Here is a 17,455-nt window from a genome sequence, read left to right as displayed (position 1 = left end):
AACACTTTTTATTTTTTTTACCTAAAAGGGAATAAAAGTGCCTTTGATTTTTATTTTACTTTTTAAAAACCCTTTCTAGTTTGTACGTTACTACAAATTTTACTTCTCTAGCAATGTTGCCAATGATATAAGATTTTCAAATGTATAACCACGAAGTCTAAAAAAATTGTCTAATATGCATTATGTCTCTAGGTTGGTCTTGTAGAGAACAGTAAAACACCAACTGTATCCAATATAGATAGTTTAGGTTTGCGAGCACCAAATGGACTGAACCACTTCTCTCCTAGATGGAGAGGGTGATGCCCTGTATACACGACCGGTTTTCCTGTCGGAATAAACTCTGAAGGTTTTTTCTGACGGAATTCCGCTGAAACTGTCTTGCGTACACACGATCACACCAAAGTCCGATCGTCAAGAACGCGGTGATGTACAGCACGTAGGACAGGACTAGAAAAAGGAAGTTCAATAGCCAGTAGCCAATAGCTTTTGTCTCGTACTTGCTTCAGAGCATGCGTCGTTTTTTGGTACGTCGGAACAGCATACAGATGAGCGGTTTTCCCGATAGGAATTGGTTCCTTCGGAAATATTTAGAACATGTTCTATTACTAGATCCGTCAGAATAAAAAATAAATAAATAAAAAAAAGTCAGATGAGGCATACACACGATCTGAATATACGATGAAAAGCTTCCGTCTGGCTTTTTCTGTCGGACATTCCACTCGTGTGTACGCAGGATGAGAATTCCCTGCAGTACTTTGCATTTCCACCATCTGCAAAACACACCTAATATAGATAATAACTCATAGATTATCTGCTGAACTATTTGTTTATTATACAGAAAAGAAAATATCAGGGCAATGTGACACCATTATTCGACTACCCACTGGCTAAATCTGTGAAGGCCTAGCAACTGAATTTATTGATTGTGATTCTTAAAGGAATGAAAAAAAACTAAACAAACAGTTATCAATTACTTAATAAACACATAAAGCTGAAATCTCAGTTTTGGAAGGGATTGGCTTTTAAGGATAATATACTACATTTTAAAGCTATCTGTGCAAAATTGAATTACAGTACATTCTACACTGCTATCTTTTATAATTAGTATCTTTATAAACTTCCTTCGCTGATACTGTGCTATGGTCCTTTCACCATTAAGGCCTATAATAGTTACTATACTGGACTCAGTCTACAATAGAAGATTACGGTTACCGGTAATTCGACTCTAAACTAACAACCCAACATGGTGCATATTAGATTCTATTGTCTCTCCTACCGAAGCTACCAATGCTGCCCCCACTTTGAGAATTATAAACAGGTCATCCTAATAAAACTATGTTTCCTGAATGTGTTCTAATTTCCAGTACAGATTCTCTACAGGGTAACCTGGCTTCTTGTTTGATTTTGTAATGACTTCAGGTGGAATTTGTTGAGCAAGGGGCTACAGAAAAGAATATCCTGCCAGGAGACTGCTAATAGATTATTATTCAAGAATTAGGGAGTTAACAATACTGGGTGAACCTAGCCTTTAGTTTTAATAGGGACAGCTACCAATATACCAGCAGAATGCGGAACTCTTAATTCATACCATATATACTCGAGTATAAGCCGAGATTTTCAGCCTCTTTTTTGAGGCTGAAAGTGCCCCCCTCGGCTTATACTCGAGTCATCGCTGTCTGCCCGCTCGATCAGCGCGTCGAGCAGACAGACAGCGGCCATTCTATCATTCAAAAGCCGCGCCTCCGGCTCCGCCTTCGCCTGTGATAGGCGGAACACTGAATTTCCCAGCAGCCTGTGTTCCGCCTATCACGGACATCGTATCATCCTCGTACTACGGACGAGGATGATACGATGTCCGTGATAGGCGGAACACAGGCTGCTGGGAAATTCAGTGTTCCGCCTATCACAGGCGAAGGCGGAGGCTTTTGAATTTTACAATGGCCGCCGAGGCGCCGACGAAGAGGGCACGGGACGGAGGCAAGGCAAGGCACGGCACGGGACGGGACGGGACGGAGGCAAGGCAAGGCAGGACACGGGACGGAGGCAAGGCACGGCGGCAAGGCACGGCACGGGACGGAGGCAAGGAGGCAAGGCACGGGACGGAGGCTCGGGACAAAGGCTCGGGACACAGGTAGGCTGGACACACACACACACACACACACACACACACACACACACACACACACATGGATGGATGGATGGAGACACACACACACACACATGGATGGATGGATGGAGACACACACACACAGGGATGGATGGATGGATGGAGACACACACACACAGGGATGGATGGATGGATGGATGGAGACACACACACACAGGGATGGATGGATGGACACACACACACACAGGGATGGATGGACGGACACACAGGGATGGACGGACACACAGGGATGGACGGACACACAGGGATGGACGGACACACACACAGGGATGGACAGGCATGTCTCACCCTCGGCTTATACACGAGTCAATAAGTTTGCCAGTTTTTTTGGGGGTAAATTGGGGGCCTCGGCTTATATTCGGGTCGGCCTATACTCGAGTATATACGGTAAATTAAATCTCTTAAGCCAGTACACCCAAATCTTAAATATTTCAGTTTTTGGTCATTTTAGAAGAGTTAAATGATACCTCTCAAAGATGTATGACAAAAAGGTGGTGAGATCTTTACACTCAAGTTTCCAGATATGCACACTTGCACATGCAACAAGAGGATCAAACACTTGGACAGTTGGACCTAAAACTATGCTAACAGAGAATTCAGCAGAAGCACCAAGAACAGTCAGAGGAGGTTATTAACTAAAACTGGTGCATACAGAACCTAGTGCAGCTCTGCCGAGAAACCAATCAGCTTCCAGGTTTTATTGTTAACGCTTAAGTGAACAAGCTGAAGTTAGAAGCAGATTGGTTGCCATGCACAGCTGCACCAGATTCTGTGTGCTCCAGTTTTAGTAAATAACCCCACAGGGAACAAATAACCCTCCATGATGGACAGGAACAGAACCAGGAACTTGTGAATGGAGATTTCATGGCTGAAGACCCCAAGAGTTATAAGATCCAAGTGGAGGCATTATCCTATAACACTATGGGGGGGGGGGGGGGTTATATAAAAGATAGATGCCTGTTGCTGGACTTAAATGTCAGTGATCAAGCTTGAACTTTATGGGTAGGAGCTATGGTAAGCTGGTCAATGAAATGTAGTGAACTGTAATGTCACTGCCATTATGTTACACTAAGTAATTTAACCAATTATATCAGTTAGAAGACTCATGATCACTCATACATTTGGAGACCTTAAAGCGGTGTTCTGCCTTGGTGGAAAAAAAAATGTAGAAGTCAGCAGCTACCTGTCAAGGAAGCCCGCAAGGTCGGCGATGTTCGGATTGCCTGTAGGGTGCTGCCGCTGCCATTCGTCGTAAGGGAAACCGGCCGCAAAGCCTTCTAGCTTCACAGCTGGTTGCCTACTGCTCATGCACTCTGCACTTTCTAGTTGGCCTGGTGGCAGAGGAAGGAGGGGGGCCCAACTTCTGAGGGATGGCGCCACGGCGCTGTCTCCTTGAAGTGGGGAAGGGTAACTGTCAAAAACAGGTACCCCCCCCCCCCCCCGAAAGCGCCAAATGTGGCGCGGGAAGGAGTGAGGAAGCAGATAAGCAGAGGTTGCACTTTTGGGTGGAACTCTGCTCTGCTTTAAGTATTTTTAAAGCTGTACCAAGGCGTCATCAGTCCCCAGGAACACAGGCCCATTTTTGGATCTGGCTGAGACTATGTCCAATATTCCTTTGATACTGAATAATAAAATAAATAAATAAATAAAATAAAATTCAACAAGGAAATAGAAAGGAAATAAAGGTAATTTCTTCTACACTCATCGCAGCATCCTATGTGCTACATACATTTAACTAATGCCAAAAGAATATAACATTGGGCATCACCTACCAAAATGCCCACCTATAGCAATTCTTCTAGGATTTCTATAACCTCACATAAAAGGAATCGTTGACGCCATCTAATTTCTCCAAGCAAAACATGACATTAATGGTCATTTACCAAGGTGAATGTGACAAAGGGGGTTATTTACTAAAGGAAAATCCACTTTGCACTGCAAGTGCACTTGGAAGTAAAGTCACTGTAGATCCAAGGGGGACATGCAAAGAAAATAAAAAAAACAGCATTTTAGCTTTCACATGATTGGATGATAAAATCAGCAGAGCCTCCACTCATTTCAGATCTACCCCTTAAATGTAGAGCGACTGCACTTTCAAGTGCACTTGCAGTGCAAAGTGGATTTGCCTTTCGTAAATATTCCCCAAAGTGTATAGAAAATTATGTTCATCTGTCTTTGATGCTTTTTTTTATTGAAATGCAAAATGCACAAAAGTGTTAAAAAATTTAGAAAATGCAAGAATGTACATTTTTCTACCAAATTTGTAAACAAAACCGTCATTTCCTGTCCATAGCATAACATCCTGGCCTATATGCCAACTAACACATCTAGGGCTGCTCACTGGCAAAGTTTATTTAGCTTTCTTCCTGCTTTCAGGAAGGCTCCTTTTGCCTTTTTAGACAGCTCTTAAATGGAACATACATCTTTAGATAAGGCAAAGTTAAAAATAAGACAGACAAACAAAACCCACTTAAAGTGGTAGGTCAATCTCTCAATTAACATTGACTATTTGTAATACTTATGCTGCTAGCATTAGTAAATAGATAGAAAAGTATATAATATTTACTGGTTTTAATTTTTTTTAAATTTCTTCAGTTACTTCCTGGTTTCCAGGCATAGGCAAATGAGGTCATATATCCCAAGAGTCTTCAGAAGGGAATGAGGGGCTCTCTCTGCCAAGTACACCCTCTTACCTGCATGTGTGAGCTAGGGGCAGATGGATTCCAGGGGGTAAATGGTACATGAATTATCTGCCCTTACTCAAAATGGCCACGGCCAAAAATAATAGCGGGTATTTTTTTCAAAGTGATTTCTCAGCAAAATAAAGCATGGATACGTGAATGGTGGGGGCATTTTGCTCAGATGCAGTGTAGTTCTGCTTTAAGGTATATAACTGGCGGGGAAGCAAGTTTAACTGGCATTACTATTAAGACTTATTACCAAATAATATAATTTATTCACCGTGAGGGATTCTTTTAATGATGAATGTGCCTATGAATGCCACAATCTGCCTTGCTCCAACCACAGAACACCTTGCATTCAGTGAAAAGAATTCAAGGCTTTTTCTGAATGGAGGAAGGTCTTGTGAGCAATCTTTTGTGACATGTGAACAACAGCTAGAACTGTAGGTCTCAATGACAGACATTAGGCACCAACAAGATTTATCTAAATGCTACAGCCATGGGGCACACTTCGTACTTTTTTTTACTGTGCAAATGTACAAAAACACATAGCTTTATTGTTTCTGTTAAGCGTGTTAGAGACATGCAAGTCCTCCTTTTAAAACTATAATCTTTATTATGGTATACATGCCAAATATGGTTTCTATATGAAAATATTCTGAAATTTTAGACTTGGCCTCTCCAGGACAAACTCACTTGCACAAAGACAGTCACCGAAGGTTGAGGAACCCAAGTGTAACTTTTTAACTTTAAAGCGAGAGTCTGCCATTTTTGTTTTTTTAAAAGCCAGCAGCTACAAATACTGCAGCTGCTGACTTTTAAAATAATGACACTTACCCGCCCAGCCGCCGCCATCATGGGTATGGGAATCAGGAAGTGGAGCCTTGCGATGTCGGCACCTGAAGCCGATCTCTCAATCATCTCTCGGGTGCTGCCGCCGCCATCTTGGGTATGGGAATCAGGAAGTGGAGCCTTGCGGCTTCATTTGCCAGTTCCCTACTGTGCATTCGCGAGTCGCGCTGCTCAATAAGGATGGTCCCCGGTGTCTCTGGGATCCGTGTGTTTCCCAGCAGGCAGCGACAGTGGCAAGATATGATTATCTTGTCACAGAAAAGCACGTCTGGTTGTAGTTTGAAAAGGGAATGCAATAACAGTGACCCTTATATTAAGTTTCAAGGTCTTGCTATTGAGTAGAGCACTAGCTTTTAGCATCATTCATTGCTAAGCCACTAGAGGAATAAAAAGTAAGAAGACAGCACTAGTTGATCTCTGGGGAAACTGTAGATGGGCAAACACCATCTGCAGAGCCACATGCAGAAGAATATAGCCTCATTTGCCTAAAAAAGCTGGATCAGGTAATATTGATCTAAAGTGTATGCCCTGTCTCTGGGTAGAACTAATCTTACAGAAGGAACTGGAGACATGACACCTGCTAACCCCACCTAAAAATAATCGTTTTAAGAAGCATTATTCAATTTTTTCTTTCACTTTTCTGTCCCCTATGGGTGGGGCAAAGTACATGTAGTACTTTGTTCCATGTTGCCTGGAGCTTCTAAAGCTCAGCTTTGAAGTTGGACAGGCATAGCCTTCCTCCACCATCCACCCATGGCCGGTCTGACAACATAACTAGAAAGGAGATGGCTGCTTCATAACGACTGCTTGTCTCGGTTCTGAGCACTTTCGCAGAGGCTGCAAAAGGAATGCAGATGGAGAGGGGCGTGCTCGGAGCCAAGAAACATGCTCAGAGTAAAGACAAGCAGCGATCTCCTTCCTAGCTATGTTGCTGAACCTGCCACAGGGGGAGGTTTGGAGGTGGGTGGGTGCCTAGTCCTACCTCATGGCTACACTTAGGAAACACCTAATGATACTACTTCTTTAAGGCACTGCACTGAAAATTGACCATGCTATTTTACAATCCTCAATACATTTTGATACCTTGCACTTTTATGATTTTCTACGGTTGATGGTGAAAGGTTAAATATGATATAAGTTGATCGAAAATAAATTCAATTTTTCAGCACCACCTCAATCTAGGTAATCTCAAAACATACCATTCCTAAAAGAAACATGGCTGCTGTCATTGTTGACCTTCTGGAGATGCTAGTTATCTGGCTATTGCTTAAATCTTAACTACATACTTGTGCCAGGTCATTGACTCAAACTACTGTTCTAAAAAGGTCAGTATGACCACCAACCAACTAGCATTTGTAGAAAAGGACATAACAATAGCAACCACCATGCTTCTTTTCAGACAGGTTTCCTTTTACAAAACATTTGGCAGCTCTGAAAATAAAACAAATTAGAAATAATGAGTGACATGGGCCCCTGGAGTCCGGAAGTGAATGAGAAACGTATGAGCCAAGCAACATATCTATAGCACACGCATGAACTTGCAGCTGCAAATGCTAGGACATCTCAAAGATGCTCTTTTGATGCAAGCTTCTTTTTGGGCCTGTGACGCACCTCTGCGAGTTTCCCTGAGCCCATCTGTAAACCACAGAGATCTGGCTGCAATGAACGTAAATAAAGAAAGAAAAAGAAAAGTTAAAATAGGATGTGGGATAACTTAGATGGTGGAAAAGAAATGAGTCGAGGATGAGGGGATCTCATGTCATGTGTGAAACAGAGTCCCATGTGAAAGGGGGAAAAGGGTGTACAGAATGGAGATTCTGGGGTTTGGGTGCAGTGCAGACGGAAGGAGGACAGATTTTGGAAAACAGGTCTATTTGCGCTTATGGTAGAAAACGTATCTACAATCACTTCTCCAAAGCTCTAATATGTAGTTTTGGAACCTACAGTTCAGATATATTACTGCACTACACTTCAGAGAGGGCAACTTGGCTTGGTGATTGCACAACTATAAAACAGCCAATGACTGTCCTTGAACACTTAATTGTGTGCACAAGCAGTTTAAAAAATAAGAATTACTTTTGCACATGATTTGCTGATTTAAAGTACAACTGTTATTAGAGACACATGGGTCAGCTGCTTGGTTGCAATGCTAATGCTTTGCTTTTAATGCATTCAAAAGTCATCGACTTTGCACAAGTATAAAGATAAGGAATTCCTATTTTTTTCTAACTTTCATTTGCTGTATGCTTGTTCCCAGTCTGTGACTAAAGTCAGATGCAATCCGGCAACTGGCATTTTTAAATAAGCAATAAAGGCCTCCATATTTTTTTGCCATAGTAATGTACTTAAAAAGGAGAAGTACAGCCAAAGCTATTTTGGCTATATTTCTCCTATGGATCATAAGAGTGCAGTTTGTTCTGCACTTCTGTGACCAATTTTTAGCCGTCAGCAAGCGAAAGTCTGCTGTCGGCTGACATCACTCAGCTGGTCCAGGCTTGGGAAAGACTCAGTCAGGATCCACCTATATCCCTGGACCGCAGCTGGCTCAGCCACTCAGCATGCAGCTGAGAGCCTGATTCAGCCCCTTTTACCCCCTCCACAGCCTAGCGCTCCAGTGACTCTTGCAGGGGCAGAGCAGAGAGCCAGTGACTGACAGTCATCGCTCTCTGCTCAGAGCGGAGGGGAGAACTGAGCAATCAGTGGTGTTTGATTGCTCAATTCTTGAGGTGGAGCTGGCGGGGCACAGCTGTAGCTGAAATGGCACAGCTGTAGCTGGAATCGATGCTGCAGCCATCTTGGCAAGTATTTATTTATTTATTTTAATTCCTATACTTGCATACATTTCCATCCACATACATACTCTTTCAAAGCAAACCTGTGCCTGGACCACACAAGGCAAGGCAAGGTTATCTTTGATTACCCTCTCCAAGCAAAACATTTCCTTTGTTACTTTGTTTAGCAGTTTGGAAATACCTCCAGTGTGGAAGAGCATCCGACTCACTTCCCATACTTTCATGTAACAACTTTGGTGCTGGGCGATTGGTCCAGCACTGTCACATGGGAGCAAGGGAGGAATCCCCAACCCTGTGTAAGCTCCAACAAGACTGACTCAGAGCTTACATAGAGGGTCTCAGGGCTGGAGGCAAACTAGTGTCCCCATTGGAAGATTTCACCTCTATTACTGTTCTGGGAACAACCCAAAGTTTAGAATTTTCCTTTACTTTCATTTTTAACAACAGTAAATAAAGAGGGTGAATATTCCTAATGGGAACAGAGGTAGCAATAAAAAAAAACTTAATAAAAACAGGTGTTAAAATCCATCTCCACTCTGACTAAAACTAAAAAAGTTCTGCATTTAGTTGAACTTTCAGAATATTCAGTACAGTTGCACAATGCCTAAATGGAAGGCACACTACTTCAAGAGGAGCTTTAGTCTCTCCCAAAAAATGTAATAAAAATTACAATTAACTGTCCAGGGACCCAGCGATGTCCTCACCCAAGCTGATTCTTCGAACGGGTTCAGGTCTATGCACTATCATCATAGGTAAAGGAAACCAGCAGTGAAAGTCACAAGGCTTCACTGCCAGTTTTCTGCTGCACTTGCTCTGGAACCTGTGATGTGTCACAGAAGCCTGAGGGGTAAGGTAGGGGGCCGAGCTTCCGCACAGATCATCACAGTGACTGAAAGTGGGAGCGGGTACCTGTCAAAATCGGGTACCCGCTCCCCCCTCCCCAACAAAAAGTGCCAAATGTAGCAGTGAAGGGTTGCAAACAAGCAAAATTTACCCTTTTGTGTGAAGTTCCACGTTCAGCAACCAACACTTATAATTCTGATAGAGTGCAGTTAAAAGTTAAAATATGACCAACAGGGTCTTCCATCTCAGTGTATTCCACCTCAATACTCAGCCAAGAGCTTGTGATGGATCACCCTGCTCAAAGAATCATTCTACCAGTCTAATTTCCTTAGTTCTCCCCCCACCACCTTTGCCGTTTCAGATTTTTGTCCCTTAATACTACCCAATATACAATTTATGCATCCCTAATATACAATTTATGTTTTAGCTTATTTTAGGTGCGATTGACAAAGGACTTATTTATTCTGTTGATTGGCTGTTGGTTGCAAAACTTTTTCAGTCACTGATCTGGAACAAGCATTTAGATCCATCAAAGGCAGAATGAAAGTGCAAAAAAATTCTAACAATGAACATATTCAATTTGCAATATACCATTGAAAATGTTGGTTATATATTTGTCCAATAAGTGCAAAAAAAAATCCTGTTGATTCTGACAGAAATCTTGTGTCTTGATCTGATAAAGTCCTCTGCTTTCTGCAGCACACTTATCAGTTACATTGTTTAAAACCATCCCTGAATTACAAACAACTCCCCCCATGCAATGGAGACAAGGAGCAGAGGAGGTGTCCTACAGTCATGTCCTAGGGTGACAATGCTTCCCCTCTACTGATACAATACAGTGAGCACGTTTCACCCTCTATAGGAAAGGAAGTGTGTTTCTGACAGTATCACCAGGTGAAAATAAAGGAAGAAAAGACTGAAACGCAAAAAATAATTAACTTACTACATTTAAAGACTTGTAAGGTGCAGTATAATAGGATGTCTGTACTCACTGTAAACTGCTTTTCTTGGAATCTACTGAGGGATATTGGAAATCTTAGATTGTCAGGTTATATGGCTGCCTACAGGAGAAATGGACCCTTGCAACAAAGAAAAAAAAGTTGGCCAGGACAGGATAACCTCAGCTACAAATATCATACCTCAGTTTTGTATAAAAGTAGTACTGACAGCATACTATCTACACAGAAGAGGATTTTATGGCAAGTACATAAAACTTATTTTCTTTATAGTCCATTGAAGGACACAGGAATATTGGGACATTTAAAAGCAGTCTAACCGAGGAGTGGGCAACACAGCTTAAAAGGGTTAACAGGCTCAAGTAAATACAATAGATAACTGGGGACTGTTTGCAGTTAAAAGAGCTGCCTGAAGGACCTAACACCTGAAAGTGCCATCAGATGAGACCTGAATACGCGCCTGCAAGAACTTCGAAAACAAAAACAGGATCCCAGATCTTAGCCTTGCATATTGGGCAAGGTTGCATGATGCATAAAAGAGTAGAAAATACTCAGATCTAGTAGATTGCACCTATGCAAGAAAGAGTAGAATCAAATCGTTAAGCGCATACGTTTGAATGCTGGTCTGCCTGAGTTACCTAGAAAAAGTGTATCAAGAAGTTGGTGTACTCTTTTGCTTATTCAGAATACAAAAAGAATCATTCTTGCTGAAGAAGTGGCTAATAGATAGACTATAATGGAATGAACCATATACAGATAATGGAGGAAAATTTATTTTTGGTGAACTGGAGCTGGACAGATGGAAACCACCTGGTCCTTATGCAAAACCAGAAATGGTTCCTTCTAGGAGAAGGCTACCAATTCAGACACTCACCTTGTAGAGGTGATGGCTACAAGAAGCCCCGCCTTTTGGTTGAGAGTAGACAAAGGCATGTCACTAATGGGTTTGCATGGTGATCTCTAAAGCTCAGGGAGAATCAGATTATGTGCCCTTGCAGTCACGGGGGGACGACCACATGGGAGACTTCCTGTACAAAAGGTGTAAAATAAAGTGTGAAGGACCGATGGGCTCTGAAACAACAAAGACCCAGCAAAAACCTGGCCCTTGAAAGTGCTGGGAGCCAAACATTGGTCCAGATCTGATTGCAGGAAAAAGAGGATTTATTCCATGGAGGAACTTTAGAGTGAAAGCCCCAAGATTTACGTTAAGTGTGTCTTCCATGTCCAATGATTGGCCTCATGAAAAATTGCTTTCCTAGATGTTAGCATTGTGGAAAAACACAAATTCAGAAGGTTCAAGTGGGCTCGATAGAGATCTACTAATCTGCAGGGCATACAGGAAGGTTGAAAGTGAGTGAAAAACCAAAAAAGGGGCACAGAGCGAAACTCTAGTTTGTAGGCCTGGGATAAATTCTCCAACACCCAAACGTTGGAAATGCAAACTGTCCAAGCATCCCGCTATGTTGGAAAGTGGGGGTACATCTACATGCCAAGGAATATTTCTTTGAGGATCTGACAGACTGAGTGCTAGATCTTGTAGTCAGACTGTGAACCTGGCTTTGAAAGTCTTGATGAGGTAGTGGAGAAATAAAGCGAACATTTTTAAAGAGAGGAGGAAGACTTGGCAGTCTATTCTTGAGGTTTGTTCCACTGAGGAAGATGAGTGCTCTTACCCACAATATTATCTATAAATGATCGGAAGAGATATTGTCCCTCGAAGAGCATGCAGAACAAGCGCTTCTAAGACAAGATTTTTGCAGTCCAGCACCTTAACCAGGATACCCAATGCATGAGTACTGGCAGGAGAATAATGCGGTAGCAAAACTCGAAAGATTTTAGCATATCAGCCAAGTTGAAACTAAAAGTTACAGCCATTTATCAATGCCTGCTCAATGGTTTGACAAGGTACAAGATCAATGTTAATAATTTATAGGGTAAATCTGACCATCACAGAGAGAAGAAACTTTTGCGAAATGTCCACTACTGTGCAAAGGTTTTAGGCAGCTGTGAAAAATGCTTTAAATTAAAGAATGCTTTAAGTGTTAATCCTTTATTTTTATCAATTAACAAAATGGAAAGTAAATGAACGGATGAGAAATCCAAATCAGATAAATATTTGGTGTGACCACCCTTTGCCTTCAAAGCAGCATCAATTCTTCTAGGTACATTCCCACGCAGTTTGTGAAGGAATTCAGCAGGTAGGTTTTATCCAAACACCCTGAGAACTAACCAAAGATCTTCTGTGGATGTAGGTGGCCTCAAATCCTTCAATTGCTTCACGTAATCCCAGACAGACCTGATGATGTTGAGATCAAACACCTCTCTGATAGTATGGCACGATGGATAAGTATCTGCCTGTATTTCTTAGCATTGAAATCCTGACCAAATCTCCAACTCTATTTACAGCAATGCAGACCCAAACTTGCAAGAAACCTCCACCATGCTCCACTGTTACCTGCAGACACTCGTTATTGTACCGCTGTTCATCCCAACTGCCTTCTGCTATAGCCAAATTATATAGCCAAATATTTAAAATGTTTTTTGGAGTTGAGTCACTTAGCCTGGTTTCCACAGAAGTAAAGCTTTTTGGCCACAATTCTCCTACACAGCTGTTTCTGCTTCAAGACTGTGTTTTCAACGGACATATGAAATTGGTGATCATTAGCCCCTGCTTAGTATAATTGGTTAATCATACAACTAACTCTAATCCTACAAAATTTTCTGACTTTGTGCAAGTGTAAAAATTGATGCTGGTTTAAAGCCAAATGTTTATTTGATTTAGATTTTCCCTCTATTCGCTTACTTCGCATTTTATAACTGATAAAAATAAACATAAAAAGTTCATATTTTTGAAAGAATTCTTACTTTACAGCATTTCTACATACCTGCCTAAAACCTTTACACAGTACTTCAGTCCCAAAGGCAATGAGGAGGCCTGTACTAGGGCTAAGGCCAGTACTGTGCCTACTATAAAAACAATGGCCAGGGAAATGAAGGGAGGAAATCCACTGGTTGCTAGACTAATAGGGCAAGGCACTGTTAACATCTGCATCAGGGTAGGTGATGCTGCATAGAAACAACTTCACACAAAAATCTATAACAGCTGTTGTAAATTAACCAGAAGACACCTAAAACTTTACTCCTCAAATAAAATCTGACTGTAGTCTGCTATTCAGCGAACCTGAATATCTTAAAATGGTACATTTTCTCAGTTAAACATTTGATATATTTGTTTTCTATTTTCGATTGTGAATAAAATATGGGTTAATGAGACCTTCCAATCATTGCATTCAGTTTTTATGTAGACAGCATCACAACATTTTGAAATTGTATTTCCTAACATATCTAAAGTCCCTTCACATGCATGCCCATTACCATTTATTGAATCCACTCTCACAGTGCCATTTAAGAAGCCTGTGGGCAGTGTGGTAATGAATAGAAGGTGCTCAGTGCTTTTACATCCTGATGCTGAGTGCGTTCACATGCACATAAGGGAAGGGTGGCTACATCCCACATACAGTGCCAGCATACCCACCCCCATAATAGATCTATGGTCAGAATAGATTTTTACAATTATATTCTTGCATGGACTATCCAAAGCTGCTATTTCAAGGTACACAGATATAAGCTAATGAAGGTATGGAATATGATATCGGTCTTTAGTTTAGTGACACTTTAACTCCCATACAAAAGGGCCAATTAACTATAGCTGCTACTGTAGAACATACCATATAGATAACCTCAGTAGTGGAAATACAGAGGAACCTCAACCTAGCATAAACCAGCATAAATTTGCTTTAATTTTCTGAGTAAGAGTGGGTAGAAACATGTTCGACTTCCCACCACTACAAGGAAGCAGAGGGTACCACGCTAAATGATACATACTAAATTATATTCCTCTAATAATAACTGGTAGGAGCAACCCAAAGTGTGTTTAGTGGATACTCCATATTACCTCAGCCCCTTCTCGAAACCATTTCAATAAGTTATTTCCTTCATGTAACACATGTGAATTTAAGAAATCACTGTGTGCATTTTTGGAAAGTGGAACTTCAGTCAGAAAATGAAGTCCTGTTAGAGCACTTTAGGCTAGCCCCTTTTGCAGATATAGCTGTATGTGTAAAACATTAAACATAATTACCTATACTGTTTAAAGTACAGGAATACACCATCTCTGCACACGCTCAGTTGCTCTCCAATGCGTTTTAACCGGTTGTTTATATTGTATAAAGGTAGCATACTGATAACAGAATACATCTTCTTGCATTCAAAGAGACATCATTCTGTATGCAATCTGTTAAATGCAGGACAAAAAAAAATGTAATTCTAAATTTTATTCAGCCTGGATCGCTTGAACTCTAGCTGGGTGAAAAAAAACAGGAAACTTAGGCCCAGGGTGTGCACACCTACTATCAGACCTGGGCTCAACCCTTCCTTCTCAGAGCTGGCCGCTCAGCTGTCAGCTAATTGCCAGCTCCCATCTCTCCACAGGTACACAGCTGTTGATGATATCCTGCTGGTCACTCCTGCCTACTTAATCTGTTCAGCCCAGTGGATCTCTGTCTTTGCCTTGGTCATTATCACAGAGGCATCTCCTGCGTTCCTGTTTAAAGACTTGCTTTGCTGACATCCCTTCAGATCCTGCTTGCTGTTCCACTACATTTATCCCCGACTTCTGGCTTGGCTGACTTTCCATTCCGGTTACTGAACTTTGGCTATGTTTTGACTATGTTTGTTCTTTTTACTTTTATTATTAACAAACAAGTATGATTTAACTGTACTTCTGTCTCAGTCTGATTTCATGGTTTCTGACACCTACAAATACAAGCGCAAGCATAGTGCACATGTATGAAAACAGCAATCTTAGGTCCCTTACTTGCGGTTTACTCTAAACCAGGGGTAGGGAACCTCGGCTCTCCAGCTGTTTTGAAACTACAAATCCCATCATGCCTCTGCCTCTAGGAGTCATGCTTGTGATTGTTAGGGTCGTGCAATGTCTCATGGGACTTGTAGTTTCAAAACAGCTGGAGAGCCGAGGTACCCTACCCCTGCTCTAAACTGATGAGCTGTAAGGGTATTTCAAGCACCACCTATTGATAATTTGGGATATCATACTTTTTTAACCATTTTGTGGGCAGACACAGTTTTCAAGGCTTGAAATACTCTATTTGGTATTTATTACCTCAAAACTATATCATCTTTTATTTTGTACATATAAAATTAAATGGTTTGTCTACAATAAAATGAGTGTTTTTCCCTGCAAATATAGACTTAATAAAAAGTTGTGCAAATATTGTGCTACATAAAAAAAATGCAAGTATCATATTATTATACAGAGAAAATATAGTGTTCTTGGTGTTTAAGCAATTTTACTGCCAAAAATGCAGATTTTAACATGTGTGCAAAATATAAAAAATTTACTCCAGAGGGAATCTGGCTAAACTGTCCCTCCACCAGAATCTCCCTAACTTCCCATCCCACCTGAGGAGTAACAAAGGAGGTGCCTGAGTGGTCTACAGCTTACTTACTTGAGAGCAGAGCCGGCGGCAGACAGGGCGGTCTCCGCACACTGTGCAGGGACCGCCCTGTCAGCTCTCCGCTCTCCTCTATGGGGATCGGATGAGCCCGGACCGTCTGTCCGTGTTCATCCGATCCGCTCTGCAGACGGATAGAAAAATAGGATTTTCGTCAGTCTACAGAATCGGACAGTAGCGGAGGCGGATAATAGCGGGGGTCTGCGGATGTTCATCCGCAGACACCCGCTATCCCATAGGGATGCATGTATGTCCGTATTTCATCCGCAAACGGATGGATGAAATACGGACATACTGTCCGCATGTGTGAAAGGGGCCTTAATGAGACAAAGTTAAAAGTTGTGTTTTTTTTTTTTTTTTGTGTGTTTATTTTTTCACTGGTTGTTTTAAATAAAAACAACATTTAAGCATCAGCACCATGGACAGCAAATACGATCAAGCTTCTTGTTACTCATTTACAGCCAGATTGCTTAAAATGAATAGTTAGTTTACACACTGTATTGCATTCACGCATAGAAAGTAAACTCACATGGGAAGATAGACCTTGCTAACAATAAGAAGCATTGATCTCACGCAAATGCCGCTTTTGCATGGAACCTCTTCAATTTATATTGGGTAAAGGTAGCATTTACATACTGGTGAAACCTGCAGCCAACAGCAAGGTGGCAGTTGTTGCTAAATAGGGCTACAGCATTTGAGAACAGGCTTGGGAAACTGATTTATCGTAATGTTCAGGAAAGTGTAGTTAAAATACATTAATATTAATTGCTAGCTTTTGTTGCAGTTTGTGAAAATACTTAAATATATTACTATATTGATGATCTAATTTAGCCATTTCATGGCAAGAATGACTGACAACACTCCCATCTTTGCGGCCTATATGACTTTAATATTCAAATCAGCTGGTTTGATCAGCTGATTTCACTGGCAGGCAAGGATGTAACTAATATTTTTACAACTCTTATCTGATAAACACTCAATTTTACTGAAATTTTATTTACGTTTTTAAACACCTCAGGATTACCGTTGGCTGCCAAGTCTACCATCTAACACTCTACAGCTCCACCCCAACCCTGATTATGATGTTAATAGTGCTTTACCCCATTAATCTAGCGACCAGTGGATTTCCATCCAGTATTTCTCTTTGGCCACTTTTTTTTATAGTAGGCATAGTACTGGCCTTAGCCCTGGTACAGGCCTCATCATTGCCTTTGGTATTGAAGTACAGCGTGCGCGCGCACACACACACACACACACACACACACACACACACACACACACACACACACACACACACACACACACACACACGATATACTGTATATAATCTTACTGAATCTGTTGAGTTGCACCCTATCCTGCAGCAAATGCTGTATTCTGATGCAAGCCTTCAATGCCAAATAGAAGTCTTGGCAACAGCTATCCTTACCAGTTCCTTATATTTGTTTTCCTGCCAGATGCTTTAGCATAGTGGCAATATGGCAATCAAGCCATACCTTTATGACCAAATACATATATATGTGTTGAAACTAAAAATCTAATTATAGACACTAAAAGAGATTGCAATAAACAGCATTGCAGGTGCACCTAGTATTTGATACCTGACACAGGAAGGTTTGTGTCACTGACA

The 17,455-nt window shown here is 41.3% G+C and overlaps 1 protein-coding gene across 4 annotated transcripts in view; it reads right to left on the bottom strand.

Moving 5' to 3' along the window:
• The window catches only part of PAK3 (p21 (RAC1) activated kinase 3), a 310,761-nt gene that overhangs the window by 51,497 nt on the left and 241,809 nt on the right, over window positions 1-17,455 (bottom strand). For 3 of the 4 annotated variants that reach the window (XM_077480375.1, XM_077480287.1, XM_077480463.1), the window contains one exon: window positions 7,312-7,335. The exons of the other annotated variant lie outside the window; for it this stretch is intronic. In XM_077480375.1, the coding sequence (XP_077336501.1) occupies window positions 7,312-7,335 (24 nt within the window). The remainder of the gene's footprint in view (window positions 1-7,311; window positions 7,336-17,455) is intronic. 4 annotated transcript variants of the gene reach the window in all.

The sequence above is a fragment of the Lithobates pipiens genome, unplaced genomic scaffold (genome assembly GCF_037356315.1).
Source record: "Lithobates pipiens isolate NorthernLeopardFrog02 unplaced genomic scaffold, aLitPip1_a1.2 Scaffold_1, whole genome shotgun sequence".
In the NCBI taxonomy this organism is placed as follows: Eukaryota; Metazoa; Chordata; class Amphibia; order Anura; family Ranidae; genus Lithobates; species Lithobates pipiens.
The sequence above is the reverse complement of the archived record's forward strand: the minus strand, read 5'-3'. Positions and strand labels throughout refer to the sequence as shown.